At 46.4% G+C, this 17,986-nt stretch overlaps 1 protein-coding gene across 1 annotated transcript in view; it reads right to left on the bottom strand.

Moving 5' to 3' along the window:
* Positions 1–3,269: 3,269 nt before the first annotated feature.
* LOC309524627 (von Willebrand factor A domain-containing protein 7-like) overlaps positions 3,270–17,986 on the bottom strand; it is a 40,823-nt gene continuing 26,106 nt past the window's right edge. The window contains exons 11-17 of the mRNA XM_082209408.1: positions 16,620–16,835; positions 13,996–14,168; positions 10,809–10,923; positions 9,770–9,974; positions 8,432–8,513; positions 6,594–6,817; positions 3,270–3,962 (exon numbers count right to left, since the gene is read on the bottom strand). Coding sequence (XP_082065534.1) covers positions 3,857–3,962; positions 6,594–6,817; positions 8,432–8,513; positions 9,770–9,974; positions 10,809–10,923; positions 13,996–14,168; positions 16,620–16,835 — 1,121 coding nt within the window. The 3' untranslated portion in view covers positions 3,270–3,856. The remainder of the gene's footprint in view (positions 3,963–6,593; positions 6,818–8,431; positions 8,514–9,769; positions 9,975–10,808; positions 10,924–13,995; positions 14,169–16,619; positions 16,836–17,986) is intronic.

The raw sequence follows: 17,986 nt of genomic DNA, 5'->3' as shown, positions 1-17,986 counted from the left end.
ATGAGCGCCGCAACCCCAGAGTTGTCTGCGACTGGACCTAATGGTCAGGGGTCCCTTTACCTTTCTAATGAGACATTATTGTGAAATGTTTTTAATTATTTGATTTTACTTTGGTTGCAAATTGCACTGGCTCTCCCTCCCTTTTAGTGGGAAGCAATATTTAAAATTTAATAAACGTAGTGTAGTCAACACCATCAACTCCAGTCAACACGAAAAGAAACTTTAAAAAAGATTATGAATCTTTGAGGCTGCAGTCACTGGAGGCTTTCCTGAATGGTTGAGAAGCACTGGCGTGTGCTGTTCACCAGACCTCTGCATCCTCTCAAGCGTAGCTCACCAGCCCTGTGTTTGGGGCCTACCAAGTGATTTGAAGAGAGGGGAAGAAACAGGGAGAAATTCAAATTACCTAATTAGCAGTCCCCGAAGCAACAGAAAACTCAAATGGGGCTCTCTTTGAAGTTCACACTTCCCCAAATTTTGTGATGCGCTTCTCCTACCAAATAACATGCACAAAATTCCAAACTAGTTACAGGTAGGTAGCTGTGTTGGCCTGCCGTGGTCGAAACAAAATAAAAAAAATTCCTTCCAGTAGCACCTTAGAGACCAACTAAGTTAGTTAGCTCATACAAATAACTCACTTAGTTGGTCTCTAAGGTGCTACTGGAAAAAAATCCAAACATCAAACATTCAGAAAATGTGTGTTAAAATGCATATATTTGTGGGGAAATGCGTTCTATTAGGGACGGCTAGCTTGAGCTATGGTTTTCCCAGTAGTGATGTATGGAAATGAGAGCTGGACCATAAAGAAGGCTGATCGCCGAAGAATTGATGCTTTTGAATTATGGTGCTGGAGGAGACTCTTGAGAGTCCCATGGACTGCAAGAAGATCAAACCTCTCCATTCTGAAGGAAATCAGCCCTGAGTGCTCACTGGAAGGACAGATCGTGAAGCTGAGACTCCAGTACTTTGGCCACCTCATGAGAAGAGAAGACTCCCTGGAAAAGACCCTGATATTGGGAAAGATTGAGGGCACAAGGAGAAGGGGACGACAGAGGGTGAGATGGTTGGACAGTGTTCTTGAAGCTACCAGCATGAGTTTGACCAAGCTGCGGGAGGCAGTGGAAGACAGGAGTGCCTGGTGTGCTCTGGTCCATGGGGTCACGAAGAGTCGGACACGACTAAACGACTAAACAACAACAGCTTGAGGCAAAACTGCTTTCTAAAGACTGCCTATTAGGAGATGCGCAGATTAAAATGCTGACTTGCAGACTCATCAGGAAATGAGAAATGAACTGAAAATGAGAAATGAGAAGCATGAAAATGAGAAGCAAAATTTACGTTCCTGGGGTTGCGACCATGTTTGGCAGGTCATCTGCAGGACTTGATCTCCTTCCGAAGGGCCTGTAAGACAGAGCTATTCCACCTGGCCTTCAATTTGAACTAGCCTGATCCTCTGTTCCCCTTTCCCTTTCCTCTTCTATGAAGAAACCCTTTCTGGGACCCCACATTTAAATTCTTCCCTGGTCTCCTTGCTGGCTCTAGTAGGACCAACTAGGCCAGTTAGCCCTGGTGATCATTTGATGTCTACTGACTGGGTACCCCGCCCCCAAATGACCCCTGAATTTTTGAATTTTATTGATACTGATGCTGCATTTTATGTTGTATTCTATGCTGTTTTTAAGTTGCATTTTAATCAATGTTTTATATTTGCTGTTAGCTGCCCTGAGCCCGGTTTTTAAACCAGGAAGGGCGGGGTATAAATAAAAATTTATTATTATTATCTGTGGTTTTCAAAAAGTTGGTTGGTCTTCAATAAGAGCTGTATTTCCCAACATGGAGATGCGGTTCTGGGGGAAATCAACAACAACTCTACCTGCTAAACTGAAAGTAGCAGCCTTAGTAATAACCCTCACAGTTAGGAAAAGTGAATTTCATCCTATTTTAACCACAGCCTGCATCAGGTTTACTACTGTTGAAATAAACAGACCTGTCTTAACCATGTTCATTAATTTTTGTGGGTCTTCTCTGAGTAAAACTTAGTTGAATACTACCCAATCTTTTCAGAATAACCCCCAAGCCTTGGGAGCGAAAACCAACCACATTAAATACGTGATAATTGTCTCATCACAATCCTGGTTTTGCATGAGGTCAGGGTGGTGCAGCGGAGAAGGGCTTATCCACACTTTCCTCTGCTCTTTCCAGGCATGGCCCATGATTTAAAGCTCCATTTCCAAGGGCCTCTGTCTTGTCTCTGGCCCTTTCCTCACGGAAACCCGTTCTTTAAAGCTCCTGAAAACCCGTTCCTTAAAGCTCAATTTGAGCAAACGTCAATCCCCGGAAAACCCGAACTGACATTTACTCTGATTCAGCTTTAAAGAGCAGGTTTTTGTGGGGAAAGATTGCCTGGAAAGAGTGGAGTGAAAGGTTAGGGTGGACAAGCCCCTAAAGTAAAGGCAGATTGTGGTCATGGGAGCAAAAAAGGTGAGACACTGAGAGGGGAAAAAATGGTGGTTTAAAACAATGGCAGAAGTTTGAATAAAGCAGTGATGGAGGAGAACTGAGAGGAAAAACCATGGTTTTAAACAACAACAGAGATTTAAGAAAACTACTACAGTGGTACCTTGGGTTACATATGCTTCAGGTTACACACTCCACAAACCCAGAAATAGTGCTTCAGGTTAAGAACTTTGCTTCAGGATGAGAACAGAAATCGTGCTCCGGCGGTGCGGCAGCAGCAGGAGGCCCCATTGGCTAAAGTGGTGCTTCAGGTTAAGAACAGTTTCAGGTTAAGAACGGATCTCTGGAATGAATTAAGTACTTAACCTGAGGTACCACTGTACAGTCAAACCTTGGATCCCAAACGCCTCCATTTTGGAACGTTTCAGTTCCCAAACGCCGTAAACCTGAAAGTAAATGCTCCGGTTTTTGAACGCTTTTTGAAAGCTGAACATCCAACGCTGCTTCTGCTTGAGTGCAGGAAGCTCCTGTGGCCAATTGGAAGCCACGTCTTGGTTGTCGAACATTTTAGAAGCTGAACGGATTACATTTGACAACCAAGGTTTGACTGTACTAACAGCCACTATCCTGCCCTTTCATTGTTCCTCCCTTCTTGCTATACTCAAACGTCTCTCTCTTCCTTTCCTTAGCTGCCTTGTGTGAGGGAGATGATGGACGCAGAGCCCTTATATACCCCACAGCTCCTCCATGCAATGCATTTTACTCCTGGCGCTATGTATTGCCTTCAACATGAAGTTCCAGATTCAATGTGGTCGTTTAGAACAGGTATTTTATTTGTTAAGTTGTGGGTGAACATATCAGATGACACAGCAATTCTTCAAACAGCTCCAGTCTATTCAGAGGCCAGAACAGAACTGACTGAAGGGCTCAGTCAGCCTGCTTATATAGAGCTCCAGTACAACGTTACTGTAGCAACTTTCTAAAACTATCCAATCACTGAACGTCACTTTCGATCCTTCATTTGCATAACTATCTACAGTATCCCCCTGCTGGCCCAGGGTAAGAACTTCAGTACATAACATTATTAACAAGCAAACACCCGTATATGTACAACACCCACCAGCCGAACTTAACCTTCTCTAAGTAGACCTGCTTGCTTGAGTCTGTTTGTCTCAAAGGCACAGTAGCATTTATGATTGTGGTGCGTGTGTGTGTGTGTGTGCTGCAGAATGGGAGGGGCGAGGATGGAAACGGGGAATGTCTGTGTGTGCAAGGGAGAGTTGCAAAAGCAGGGAGGAAAGGTGGGAGGGAGGGAAAAACGAGACGAAGGTGAAAATGGGGGTACAAAGGGGGTTGCGAAAAGGGGGGAGTAGGGGGCCTGGGAGTGTTGTCCGTTTTTCTAGGCTGCTGCAGGATGCGTCTGTCTGCAGTCTACAGTTAAAGCCTCTGTGTTTCCGTTTTCATCACCGATCAGAACCTCTGCATAAGGAGTGCAGCAATTGGACCTAAAAAGGAGGACAAAGTTATAATTGTGTCAAGAACATATTACAGAATAAAACATTAGTTTGCAGCAGGGGCATCTGCTTACTTTTATGACGACTTCTTTTGGTTTATTTATTTTCTACTGAACACATTGTTCTTTCACTGGATTTCCATGTGAACCAGTCTCAAGCTATTCTTACTCTTCTGCAGAACCCATTGGACACCCGTCCTTCTCTCCCTCCCCTCTCTCTAGTCTTGGGTGGCAGGGAGTGAACTGGGGGGGGGGAGAGGGAGTTTGAGCCGCCATTCTGTCCTCTGCCTGGACCACCTCCATTTGGGGGGTGGGGTTGGACCCTTGCTTTTCAATCTACATCTGCACAGCTGCATTTAGCTTTGAAAGCACCTCCTCCCCCCAAAAAACTTCTTCAGTTTATATGGGTTGGGAGTAAAATTTGTGATTGTGGGAGGAATGTGATAGCTGTATACACTCTGCGACTGGAAGTGAATTGATAGAAGAAGAGGAGTTTGGATTTGATATCCCGCTTTATCACTACCCGAAGGAGTCTCAAAGCGGCTAATATTCTCCTTTCCCTTCCTCCCCCACAACAAACACTCTGTGAGGTCAGTGAGGCTGAGAGACTTCACAGAAGTGTGACTGGCCCAAGGTCACCCAGCAGCTGCATGTGGAGGAGCGGGGAAGCGAACCCAGTTCACCAGATTACGAGTCCACTGCTCTTAACCACTACACCACAGTGGCTCTCTCTATGTTAACCAGCATGGGGTGAAATAAGAGGTTGGAGCCCTGGAAACAACTGGAGGGAGAAAATCTCTCCCCTCTCCCAATGAGCTTTGTGGATAACAGGACAATACTCAATACAGTGGTACCTCGGGTTACAAACACTTCGGGTTATAGACTCCGCTGACCCAGAAGTAGTACCTAAGGTTAAGAACTTTGCTTCAGGGTGAGAACAGACATCGCGCGGCGGCAGCGGGAGGCCCCATTAGCTAAAGTGGTACCTCAGGTTAAGAACAGTTTCAGGTTAAGAACGGACCTCTGGAATGAATTAAGTTCGTAACCAGAGGTACCTCTGTGTGTATCATTGCTGTTCAGTTTCCCCAAATTAAGCTCAAGAGGGCGCTCTTGGACAGCTAGAGATCTGTTGCACTTCCTAGACATCTGACAACCTAAGAAAAAAACTGTGCATGTAGATTGCCTTCAGTGCTGATTCTGTTGTATTCACATATGATGGAAATAATGGCCAGTAGTTGTTCCTGTCATGGGGTGAACCTCTAGTAGCTTCCCATGAGAACAAACTGAGGCCGCTGGTTTGTTGTTTGCATCCGTCTGTCTTGGGAGACAACGGAAGAGTGTGCCTTCAGGGGTAAAGTCCATTATTATTATTATTATTATTATTATTATTATTATTACCCATTCATTGCTTTTTACAAAATACCCCAAAGCAACTTAGAAAATGGTAAAATGCAGAACAAATTCCCCAAATGCTTAAAATTCTGCAACACAGAATAAACTCTGAGAATAATAAAAGTGAGAAAGAATTGATGGAATGAAGGCTCAGCCACTCTTCTGTTTCTCTGCAGAAAACCTGACTGATGTTTGTTCCGATTCAGCAGTAAACAGCAGGTTTTCCTGGGGAAAGTGGGGGGACGAGAGAACAACCTCTCAGACTCGTGCCTAGAAATCATGGGGCGAGTGTTAAGCGTGGATGAGCCTTGAGTCTCTCTCCACGAAAAAGCAAACACCGAATGAGGCCAGTTTCACACCACATCATGCTTAAATTGAGATCCAAAAGCCTGTTTGTACCTGGCACCTAAAGGCTGGCAGTGCTGGAGCCAGGTGACCTCTTCAGGGGAGGGCATTCCATTAGCAGGGAGTCAACACTTAAAAGGCCCTGCCTTTTAAGACACTAGTGCGTAATTGGTTAAGGAGACCACCTGATTATGGTCTGGAGTGCCGGGACCTCACATCCAGTTGTCTTCTGTCCCTGTTCCTCACCATCAGCTCTGGTCTCAAGGACCCTGCTTTAGGTGTGTGCTCTCTGACACTACATAAGCAGAAGAGATTTTTCACATAAAACATTCTGCAAGTGGCTTATTTGGTCCCCTCCTTCCCCTTCATTTGGGGGTTATCTGCGTAGGAAATAAACTGAAACTATCGCTGTGGGTTAAACCACAGAGCCTAGGACTTGCTGATCAGAAGGTTGGTGGTTCGAATCCCCGTGAAGGGGTGAGCTCTTGTTGCTCGGTCCCTGCTCCTGCCAATCTAGCAGTTTGAAAGCACGTCAAAGTGCAAGTAGATAAATAGGTACCACACATGCGGGAAGGTAAACGGTGTTTCCGTGTGCTGCTCTGGTTTGTCAGAAGCGGCTTAGTCATGCTGGCCACATGACCCGGAAGCTGTACGCCGGCTCCCTTGGCCAATAAAGCGAGATGAGCACCTCAACCCCAGAGTTGGCTACGACTGGACCTAATGGTCAGGGGTCCCTTTACCTTTACCTTTACCCTCAGGGAACAGGAATGGGGCCTCCTCCTTCGATGCAAATATGTAAAGGCTCAATAATCTAACATCAAAGTGAATCAGGATGGGAAATGTTGTATTAACAGGTCATCAGGAGGAGCCCCATGGACATACATACCGATAGTGACAAATGACCTCCTTGCTGCCATCAGCCCCTTGTGGGTTGCAAGATAGTTGAGATCCCTCTGGTGTGGCACGGACAGTGACAGCACTTTGAGCATCCTTAGCAGCAAAGCTCATGTACCAAAGGCGCTGAGAGCAGGTAGGTCTGTGCTGAAAGCTGCCTGCACAAGGCATGTTAAAGTCTAGGAGGACGTGGAATGGTGAGATCTGGTCTGTTTCCTGTTTGGGTAGAGAACATGTTGGTTGGTAAATACTAAAGAGTATCCACCAGTAAGGGACGCGGGTGGCGCTGTGGGTTAAACCACAGAGCCTAGGGCTTGCCAATCAGAAGGTCGGCGGTTCGAATCCCCGCAACTGGGTGAGATCCTGTTGCTCGGTCCCTGCTCCTGCCAACCTAGCAGTTCGAAAGCATGTCAGAGTGCAAGTAGATAAATAGGTACTGCTCTGGCAGAAAGGTAAACGGTGTTTCCGTGCGCTGCTTTGGTTTGCCAGAAGCGGCTTAGTCATGCTGGCCACATGACCCGGAAGCTGTACGCTGGTTCCCTTGGCCAATAAAGCGAGATGAGCGCCGCAACCCCAGAGTCGGCCACGACTGGACCTAACGGTCAGGGGTCCCTTTACCTTTATCCACCAGTAAATGCCACCATCCACTAGGGCAGGTGCTTAATTTTATCCAGCATGGTATTCTCCAGATATTTTAGACTGCAGCTCCCATAACTCCTCACTTTTGGCCATGCTGGCTGTGGGTGATGGGAATTGTAGTCCACATCATCAGAAGGGCTACCCTGAGCTGGAGACTCAGTCCGTTTTCGTCAGTTTCACATGCTGTTCATTTATAGAATCATAGAATCCTAGAGTTGGAAGAGACCACAAGGGCCATCGAGTCCAACCCCCTGCCAAGCAGGAAACACCATCAGAGCACTCCTGACATATGGTTGTCAAGCCTCTGCTTAAAGACCTCCAAAGTAGGAGACTCCACCACACTCCTTGGCAGCAAATTCCACTGTCGAACAGCTCTCACTGTCAGGAAGTTCTTCCTAATGTTTAGGTGGAATCTTCTTTCTTGTAGTTTGGATCCATTGCTCCGTGTCCGCTTCTCTGGAGCAGCAGAAAACAACCTTTCTCCCTCCTCTATGTGACATCCTTTGATATATTTGAACATGGCTATCATATCACCCCTTAACCTCCTCTTCTCCAGGCTGAACATGCCCAGCTCCCTTAGCCGTTCCTCATAAGGCATCGTTTCCAGGCCTTTGAATCAATCATCAATCTGCCAAGCCCAATTTCCACACGAAGGGTTTTCCAAACAACAATGGAAATTTGTACTGAAATACATAGGTGTTCATCTATATTTTATCTCCACGCATTCATTTCTAAACATACCTCATCACCAAATATACATTAAATACTTTTCTGAGCCAAGAATTGTGTGATAGAGTTCAGATAAACTAGCGCCATGAACGGGGCCTGGTAGAGAATGAACAGATAACGTTAAGAAGAGGAAGAGTTTGGATTTGATACCCCGTTTCATCACTACCCGAAGGAGTCTCAAAGCGGCTAACAATCTCCTTTCCCTTCCTCCCCCACAACAAACACTCTGTGAGGTGAGTGGGGCTGAGAGACTTCAGAGAAGTGTGACTGGCCCAAGGTCACCCAGCAGCTGCACATGGAGGAGCGGGGACGTGAACCCGGTTCACCAGATTATGAGTCTACCGCTCTTAACCACTACACCACACTGATGACACAGTGATTAATGGAGTGTTTCTTCAGCTGGGATTCAGTATATGGATATTAGCAGTGGCCATGAAAAATCAACGTGGAGTGAAAACTCACCAGGGCAGTTTCAGGAACGACCATGATGGGCAGTTTCACGTAGTTTTGAGCTGCCGAGCTTTGAGCTGTGAACGTTGCAGTGCTGAAAGAACATCCAGTGATTATGAACTGTTTATATCGGGGGGGGGGGGTTATAAATGAGAAGGGACAGTCTAGCATCTATACTTTGTTGCCCCCAGCAATCCAGCTTAGCTGTGCTGCATCATCGTATCCTACTAGTATGTCATCTGGATCCACCAGTTCCTAATTCTTCGCTCAGAAAACATTGGAGTCTTGGTACCATCTTCCTCTGCTCCCCCTTCTTAGGGCTGTGAATGTGCACTGTCTGAAACCTTCAAGAGCTTTAACGTAGACTAGTGGCTCCCAGAACATTTCTGTACATTTACCACTTTAAAATTGTGATGATGTTGGTGGACCACTTAATGATTTTTCTGCCTCCTGTAGCAATTGAAATGGGATGTGCTAGATGCTTTTTCATTGTATTTCTATTGCTTATTTTATTTTTTATATTGTAATACAATAAAATACAATGTTAGAAGGAAAAGGAGCATTAAGAACACAATTAGAAATCAATGTGTATATTTAATGTGGACATTCCACGGAACAGATGAATGAAGCAACTTGTGATCCACAGGCCAGTTTGGGAACCCCTGGTGTAGACAATATTCATCTAGATAAGGGTTGGCAAACCTTTTCTGGCTGGTGGGCCTTATCTCCTTATCTCCCCACCCTGGTGGGCCAAATTGGACAGGTGGGTGGGGTCTCCCACCTATCACTTGATGTAATTGTGCTGTTCAGGTGATGCTGTGCTTTGAAGCACCGATTGTTGGGACTTCAAAGTGCAGTGCAGGGCTGTTTGAAAGCCCTTTTGCAAACAGCCCCATGCTGCTGGTTTTCAGAGGTTCAAAATGATGTGCAGCCCTGCACTGATTGTTGTACCTGTGGTTTTCAGAGGTTCAGAGAACAGCACTGGGACAGACTATCAATAAAAAGGGGGGGGGATCCACTGCAGCCACTGCTAAAATAGAGATTTCCCTCCTCCCTATCAACAGCAGTTACCTCCTGGAGCAAGACGTATTCATAAAAACTTGCCCCCTCAAAGCAAGCTCAACAACTTTTGTGTCCGAATTTTCACTTTGATATTTGGCAACCCTAGTATAAGGCAGATTATAATCAGTACCAAGTGAAGTAATTCCAAGTCTTCCGAGGGCTGCTACCTACCCAGAGAACCCTCCGAACCTGACACCTCCTCTCTCTCCTCAATCCAGATGTACACTCCTATCATCTCCCAGACCACTCAAGACTTTCATTCCTACCATTTGGGCAATGCCATCCTACCTGGAGGTAAAGCTGTCACTCCCTAAAGCTGCTGTGAAGGTTGCGTTGAGTAGGACGCTCTCTCCTGGGTTTAGGAATTTTTTGGGTGGTGTAAAGCTGCTCAGGAGACCCTGGTCATCCCAGACTTCAAAGGAGAATGAAGCCGCTTGCCCACTGTTCACCACCATGACAGAGACCTCCAGGCTCTCACCAGGCAACATTGCATCTGGAGAAATAGGAAGACATGCTTGTAATTGTTAAGTATAATGGTGTAATTGACATTGAAATGGAAAATGCCTGTATGTATATAGCTGAAGGTTTAACTGGAAAATCCCATTGGGCAATATTGAAGCTAAGAAGAGCTCTCTGAGAGCCTAGATGGGTTAACAATTAACTGTTGATGTTCTCTGTTAGCTCTCACTTGGTGTTTAATTTTAGGTCATGTGAGAGAGATATTCAGTTGCAAATTGCCACTTTGGGGAGTTGGCCATTGAGTTTTTCTCTGGAAGCCACAGAGAACAAAAGATGTGGTCTCCCGAAGAGAAAACAGCTCTGGGCTAATGGAGTCTGTGTGGTGAGAGACAGACTTCTGGCTTTAGGTCTGTTTGGAATTATTTCATTTTTTTAAGAAGGTGGAACCTATGCTGGACGTGCACATGATATTATACAACTAATCTGATGTATCGTTATTTGTTATTCTGTTTGTTTTGAAGCAAGTTCTGTCTATTAAAGCTTCTGAATCTTATTTATGGGCCTGGACCATTTTTATTCAAAGAGGAGTCAGTTTTTATGCATCCTACTGCTTCAAAGCTGTGCAATATTAATACCTGCAATAGTAATGTAGACAGCTATCAGCGTTTGGGTGTTGGTTGCGGCAAGGAAACACCACCGCTGGTAGTAGCTGCTGTGAGGAAGCACCTGGGGTGTGTGCATGTTGCAGATTGCTTTGGATCTATTCTGCTATATTATAGGTCCTGTGATGCTTCTCCAGCGTTACCACATTCTATCTGCTGCTGGCTTGTTCCATCGCAATGGGAAAGGGGGAGAGAACCACACTCACTCTCTTGGTTTGGCAGGGGCACAATCTGCACGGACTCTGTGCTGATGGGATAGCTGGTGACTCGTGAAAAGGGAAGGTTCCCTGGAGACAGGCCTTCCACAGTCAGCAGGGTAGTCTAAAAGATAATGGAGAAAGAACAATTGCTATTGATCTTTTACAGCACAGCTGTGGAATCTGTGGCCTTCCAGAAGTTCTTGGACTACATCTCGCCTCACCCTTGACTTTGGAGCCATGTTGGCTGGGGCTGATGGGAGTTGTAGTCCGGTAGCATCTGGAGGGTTCTCCCATTCCTGCTTTTCTCTGATGATGATGATGACGATGAATTCAATTTATATACCGCCCTTTGTCAAAAGATCCCAGGGCGGTGTGCAACATTAGAGAACCCATTTTTATAAAACGGAAATGGTTTATTGAATATTTGCAAACAAATTGTAAACAGTTAAGTACATTGGCAAAATAATAACCTGTGGTTTTATAAGAGTATGCATTTTGAGGAGATGAATAAATGAACAAATTAAGTTGAATATGCAGAAAATATTAAAAAATAAATTTAAGGAACCACAGAAAGAGGGGGAAGGAAGTCAAGTTTTGGAATGTTAAAATGGCTGAACAGTTATTGAAATGTATAAACCTGAAAACCATAAGCAAAATATTTTAAAAAGAACCCATTTTATGGAGCATCAAGAATAAGACATAATAAAAGGCGAAAGATTTATACGATCTGAAGAGAAACCAGAGTCCCCTCAGCTTTAACAGGGCATAGATTGTTTAATGGCTAAAGGCCTGTGTAAAGAAGAATGTTTTTGCCTGGTGCCAGAAGATACCGTATTTCCCCCTCTATAACACACAGATTTTTTCTCCTAAAAAGTAAGGGGAAATGTCTGTGCGTGTTATTGAGCGAATGTGTGGTCCCTGGAGCCGACTGTCCCGAGCGCAGGGGCAAAAATCAGGCACACGCGAGGAGGGAAACCTGAAAAGAGGAAGCTGCTGCTTTCCTGCATTCTGCCTCAGGGTCTTACTGCCCACCCTGTTCTGTTTCGGTTGCTGTTTGCTCAAACGGAACAAAGAGCAGGCAAATCCCCTCCCCTCCAGGCAACCCCTCCCCTCCTGGCAAGCAGAGGGGAAAGGAAAGGATCATGTCCTTCCTTCTAATTCCTCTCCGTGCTCCGGTGCTGCTGCTGCTGCGTCCAGGGAAGCATTCCAGGCAGCCGGAAAACATGCAGGTGGGGGAGAGAGAGAGAGAGAGAGAGAAGAGAGACAGAGAGAGAGAGGGCTAGCTTGGGTGGGTGGCTGGGGGAACTTTTGCCTTCCTTTCCTCCCTCCCGTTAAACCCCTCTCCTGCATTCTTAGCCAGCTGCTTCTCCGCACACCCCTCTCGTGCTCCTTGTCCCTTCTATGTTTTTCCTTCCCTCCCCACTTAAAATGTGGTTACAGAGCACGGATCCACATGGATCCTCAGGATCTTTGCATTGGGTCTCCCCAAATTCACCATCAGATAACAAAGCAATGATCTGATGCAAAAACAGGGCTGCAATGGTGCAAAAACATGGTTACAAAGCACGAATCAACATGGATCCTCAGGATCTTTGCATTGGGTCACCCCAAATTCACCATCAGAGCACATAGCATGTCCATGGCTACAGCCTGCACCAAAAAAATCACGCACCCACTGTTGCCTGGGGCTGCAATGGTGCAAAAACGTGGTTACAAAGCATGGATCCACATGGATTCTCAGGATTTTTGCATTGGGCTACCCTAAACTCACCGTCAAATCACATGTCTGTGGCCACAGCATGAAGCACAAAAATGATACATCCACTGTTTCATTCAGAATTTTTTTTCTTGTTTTCCTCCTCTAAAAACTATGTGCGTGTTATGGTTAGGTGCGTGTTATCGAGCGAAAAATACGGTATGTAATGAAGGTGCCAGGCAAGGCTCTCTGGGGAGAGCATTCAACAGGCAGGGGGCCACCACAGAAAAGGCCGGTTGTCATGTTGCCATAGTCTGAACCTGCTGCGGCCTGGGAACTTCTGAAGTGAGCAAATGTCAGGAGCAAGGAGGAGGAGGAGCAACTGCTTCTCCTTGGCCCCCACTCCCTCTCAGTAACGGAACGGATTGGGGTCCAGGAAGGGGTGGCCCAATACATTTTGCTTCTTGAGGCAAAGGGCAAGACGGTGACTCCCTCCATATAGAAAAGCCCAACAGATTGGCAGGTAAAACTTACTTCAACACAGGCCACAGAACAGTGTCTTGCACTGCCCCTGAGGGTAGCAGGCTAGTTCATGTATTTATCCGTCTGTTACATTTCTGTCCTGCCCTTACTTCCAAGGAAGCCCAGAGCAGGAAATGGCAGAAAATAAATAAGAAAAAGCAAATCAATCACCTATCCTATTTTACCCTCACAACATCCCTGTGAGGTAAATTAGGTTGAGAGAGAATGCTCCAGGTCACCCCATGAGTTTCACAGCTGAGCAGGGATCATGAACCCTGGTCTCCCAGGTCCTAGTCCAACGCTTTAACCATTACACCACCTTGTGTCAAAGACATCTTAAAACATTTCAAGACAGTCACATATCCTCACAGCTAATGATTTCAGGGTTGCTGAGAACTGAACCTTCCAACTGTCAAATTTCAGTGTCCATAGGTGCCAGCTGTAGGGAGCCCAGGGTGCCAGGGCACCCAGAATTTTTTCTGGGTGGGTGCCCACAATGCGGGACTCCAACACGACTTCCAGTTTCTACTGGAAGTCGTGTCAGACCCCGACACAACCTCCCAGATGACGTCCGAAGCCCTGCAAAGCCTCGGAACACGACTTCTGGTAGAAACCGGACGTCACGTTGGAGGTCTTGCAAGGCCTGGGACGTGGCCTCCGAGACCTGGCAATGTCTCAGAAGCGACATCCGAGACCCTCCGAATGTGGTAGAAACCGGAAGTGGTGTGAGTGGTCTCGGAAATGAGGCCCTGGAAGCATCGCCACGCTGCCGATGCAACATGGCGTCACGACATCATGATGTCACGTTACGTCATGGGCACCATTGGGCACCCATAACCTGGAGCCCAAGTCAGCGCTCCTGTCAGTGTCTGTAGCAGTGTTGCCTAGGCAAAGAACTTCAGGCCTGGAGGGCTGTGATCAGACCCTGGGCTGGAGATCCCTGCTTTAGCTAAAAACATGGGAGAGAGAACTTACTGGGTTATCAAAGGAAACGGGGGCAATCGCCCAGGGGCTTTCAAGGGCATCAAAGGCTTGTTTCAGAGAGATGGAATCTATGGGCTTCCCTGATCCAGAGATAGGGACCAGGCGCTGGATCCTAGCACCTTTAGTATCTTCCATCAGCCTCAGGGACACAGTGTAATTTGAGCCTGCAACAAAAATGCAGAAAGTCAGCTTAGTTTCACTGGAGATCCTCTGGTCTTTCTTCCTCCGCTATCAATGCAATGTCCCCACTGAGTTTGGATTTGATATCCCGCTTTATCACTACCCGAAGGAGTCTCAAAGCGGCTAACATTCTCCTTTCCCTTCCTCCCCCACAACAAACACTCTATGAGCTGAGTGGGGCTGAGAGACTTCAGAGAAGTGGGACTAGCCCAAGGTCACCCAGCAGCTGCATGTGGAGGAGCGGAGACGCGAACCCGGTTCCCCAGATTATGAGTCTACCGCTGGGTTTCCCCTCTTGGGACTTATAGTTGCATCCTGAGCTAATTGGGGTACAGTGATACTTCAGGTTAAGAATTTAATTCATTCTGGAGGTCCGTTCTTAACCTGAAACTGTTCTTAACCTGAGGTACCACTTTAGCTAATGGGGCCTTCCACTGCCGCCGCACGATTTCTATTCTCATCCTGAGGTAAAGTTCTTAACCTGAGGTACTATTTCTGGGTTAGCAGAGTCTGTAACCTGGAGTGTCTGTAACCTGAGGTACCACTGTATTTTTCACAGTCTGGAAAGCAGAATTTTCGTTACTGGATATAATGTGTGGTTGGTTTGTACTTCATCTCTGTTGTAGCTTCATGTGCAGCAACAGCAGAGATTTTAGACTACCCTCTTGGCTGGTCACCTGTGGCGAGTAAGACCAAGATAGCAGCTGATCAGGCTCAGAAGCTTTTGTCAACTGAATGAAAGTAGAAAAGGCCACAGCTCAGTGGTAGATGTTCTGCCTTGAATACAGAAGGATTCATCCCTGGCATCATTGCTTTTCCAACTACATTGGCTCCTGGTGGAGTACAGGGTCAGGTTTAAGGTGCTGGTTTTGACCTTTAAAGCCCTTCACGGCCTAGGACCCTTGTACCTATGGGACCACCTCTCCTGGTATGCCCCACAGAGGAACTTAAGGTCCATATATAGCAACACCCTAGAGGTCCCAGGCCCTAAGGAAATTAGATTAGCTTCAACCAGAGCCAGGGCCTTCTCAACACTCAGGAACACTCTGTCTCCTGAGACCAGGGCACTGCGGGATCTGATTTCTTTCCGCAGGGCCTGTAAGACAGAGTTGTTCCGCCTGGCCTTTGGCTTAGAATCAGTTTGATTCCCTCCCCTCTTTCTTTTTCCTTTCTCCTCCTATGAAGAGATTGCACCCTAATGTTTTAATGTTGTATCTTAATCTTTTAAATTGTATTTTAATCAACTTGTTTTTATTATTGGTTGTTAGCCACCCTGAGCCCGGTCTTGGCTGGGGAGGGCGGGGTATAAATAAAAAATTGTTGTTGTTGTTGTTGTTGTTGTTATCTTCAGTTGGAAGGTGATGGGAAAGGCCCTTGTGCCAAACCAGGGACGATTAAGGAATTTGAGCTTTGTGAAGTCCAATGTGAAGCACACAGGAACAGCCTTCCTGGATCAGGCCAAAGGCCCACCGGGTCCACTGTACTGTTCTCACAGTGGCTAACCAGAGGCCCACGGGAAGCTTGCAAGCAGAACCTGAGCACGACAGCCGCTCTCCCCTCCTGCGGTATCTAGCAAATGATGATCGTCTGCATCTTTTGGACTAAATGTTAGTATTTCATGCAGCCCGTGCTGCAGATGAGATTGTTGCCTGTCTGGGACAAGTCTGGGAAAGGAAGAACATCTTATCTCTTCTGCTGCGGGTACTGTTTCACTGTACTTTTGCGTTTATTTCTGTCTGTTTCGTTCTCTCGGAGCTGGAGAGAACGGACGCCATTACTCCTTTGTCTGTATATAGTGTGTAAATAAATAGTAGATTAGATCTACGATGTCTCACACTTCTTGCTGTGTAACGCTAGAAGTATAGTGCGCATACATAATTTGATTTATGTCGCTGGAGCGCCCTGGAGAAGAAGGGAGATACCTTTTCCAGTGTTGCGCACATCTGAGGATGCTCGGAGTTCTGGGGGCCTGCAGGAACCCCCAGGGCGTTTTTCCAACACTAAAGTATAGATCAGAAGCTAGTTTGCAAGATTCTTGATAGGCTCCAATGCATTATCAAAATGTATACAGTGGTACCTCGGGTTACATACGCTTCAGGTTACAGATTCCGCTAACCCAGAAATAGTGCTTCAGGTTAAGAACTTTGCTTCAGGATGAGAACAGAAATCGTGCTCCGGTGGCGCAGCAGCAGCAGGAGGCCCCATTAGCTAAAGTGGTGCTTCAAGTTAAGAAGAGTTTTAGGTTAAGAACGGACCTCTGGAACGAATTAAGTATTTAACCCGAGGTACCACTGTATTTTGAAAGAAAATACATTCAGTAATTCTCTGTACAACTCTTGGAAAAGGATAGGTGCTTTTTTAAGTCTTTAAAAAACAACAGCAACGCCAGATAATTCTGCCCTCAGTGTGGGTGCTTCACATCCCAGAAAACTTACCTTCCACAGGTTTTCCCTGCACCGGAAGCACATACTCTTTCTGCTTCTGCATAATCTGGTAGGAAAAGTCAAGCAAACTCTTGCCTCCGATTTCCACCTCGTAGGAACCGCTGGGAGAGACAGTCATGGTCCACATGCCCCGTTCAGGAATGGGGGATACCTTCACAATCTTGTGGCTGGCTGTGTTGATCACTGTGTGAGTGGACGGCGAGACACCTGCCACAGGATGACACCAAGACAGACAAGGTTGCAGGAGATGGAGAGATGCCTGGCCCTCAGAGCTCTCCCCAGCCACGGGGGCCACCAGGGGGCGCATTGGAAGATGGCCGACAATAACATCTCTCCGACCCAAACGAGGTAATTAAGAGGCTGTTATGGGAGTATGGAGCTTCCCTTACCCCCCCCCCAAGGGAATGGGGGGGGGACTGCCTTGCCTGCTGTGCCCATAATTCACCCCCAGATTCGAAAGAATGGGGTGAGGGCACTAGGCACAAAGCCCTTGGGTGGAGTCGGCTCTCCTGGACGCTGTCTCTGAATCGCGCACTGGTTTGCATCAGCTCGAAATATATAATTGGAAATAGAAGCAAATGCATATACTTCAAGTGAAGATCGGGAGTAAAGACTGCTGATTAATGGGATTTCTGTGAGCGGAGCGACGGGCTGGACAATAAATCAAGTGAAGACTCATCATTAAAAGATCGGTATGTCGGAGCGAAACAGAAAGGGGAGGGAGGAAAAACTTTTCTTTTTTTGTCTTATGTGAGTACCCAATAATCCTCCCTCCCAGAGGAGGGAAATTACTAATCACAAGCAGGAGATTAAGAACTGTGTGGAAATAAATTACTGATCAAAGAGAGGACTGGCGGGAACGTCTGATGGAAAGAAAGCTTTGTGACGCAGTTTCAAATGGATATTTGTTAAGACAGGCCTGCTCACAGGAGGACGATGGGGAGGAGGACCATGGTCATTGGAATGTCAATGTATGGTTATCGGAATGTGGATTTGACCTGGCAGGCCCCCTGAGATACAGTTTCGCAGGCCTGTGGAAATCAACGGACAGACTGTGGGAATGTTCTTTTTGGAGAAGTGGAAATGGCGTCTGTCCTTTATGTGATATGGCTCTTGGAGAGTGTAAAATCCACACAGGATATGTTTGTTTTCAACCCGCTTGTGAAGATTATCAGAGATCACAAAGAAAGGAATATATGATAACAACAAGAAGATGACGAAAATAACAAAGAGACTATCTGGACAGAACTGGACAGAACTGTGTAATTAAAGCAGCAACAAGAGTGATGTTTGGATCCCTTTCGGAGCTTGAAGTATGGGTACCCCCAATAAAATTTCAGAGCTCTCCCCAGCCACTC

Source organism: Podarcis vaucheri (genome assembly GCF_965113315.1).
Source record: "Podarcis vaucheri genome assembly, chromosome: 2".
In the NCBI taxonomy this organism is placed as follows: domain Eukaryota; kingdom Metazoa; phylum Chordata; class Lepidosauria; order Squamata; family Lacertidae; genus Podarcis; species Podarcis vaucheri.
This window is presented reverse-complemented; position numbering and strand designations above follow the sequence as displayed.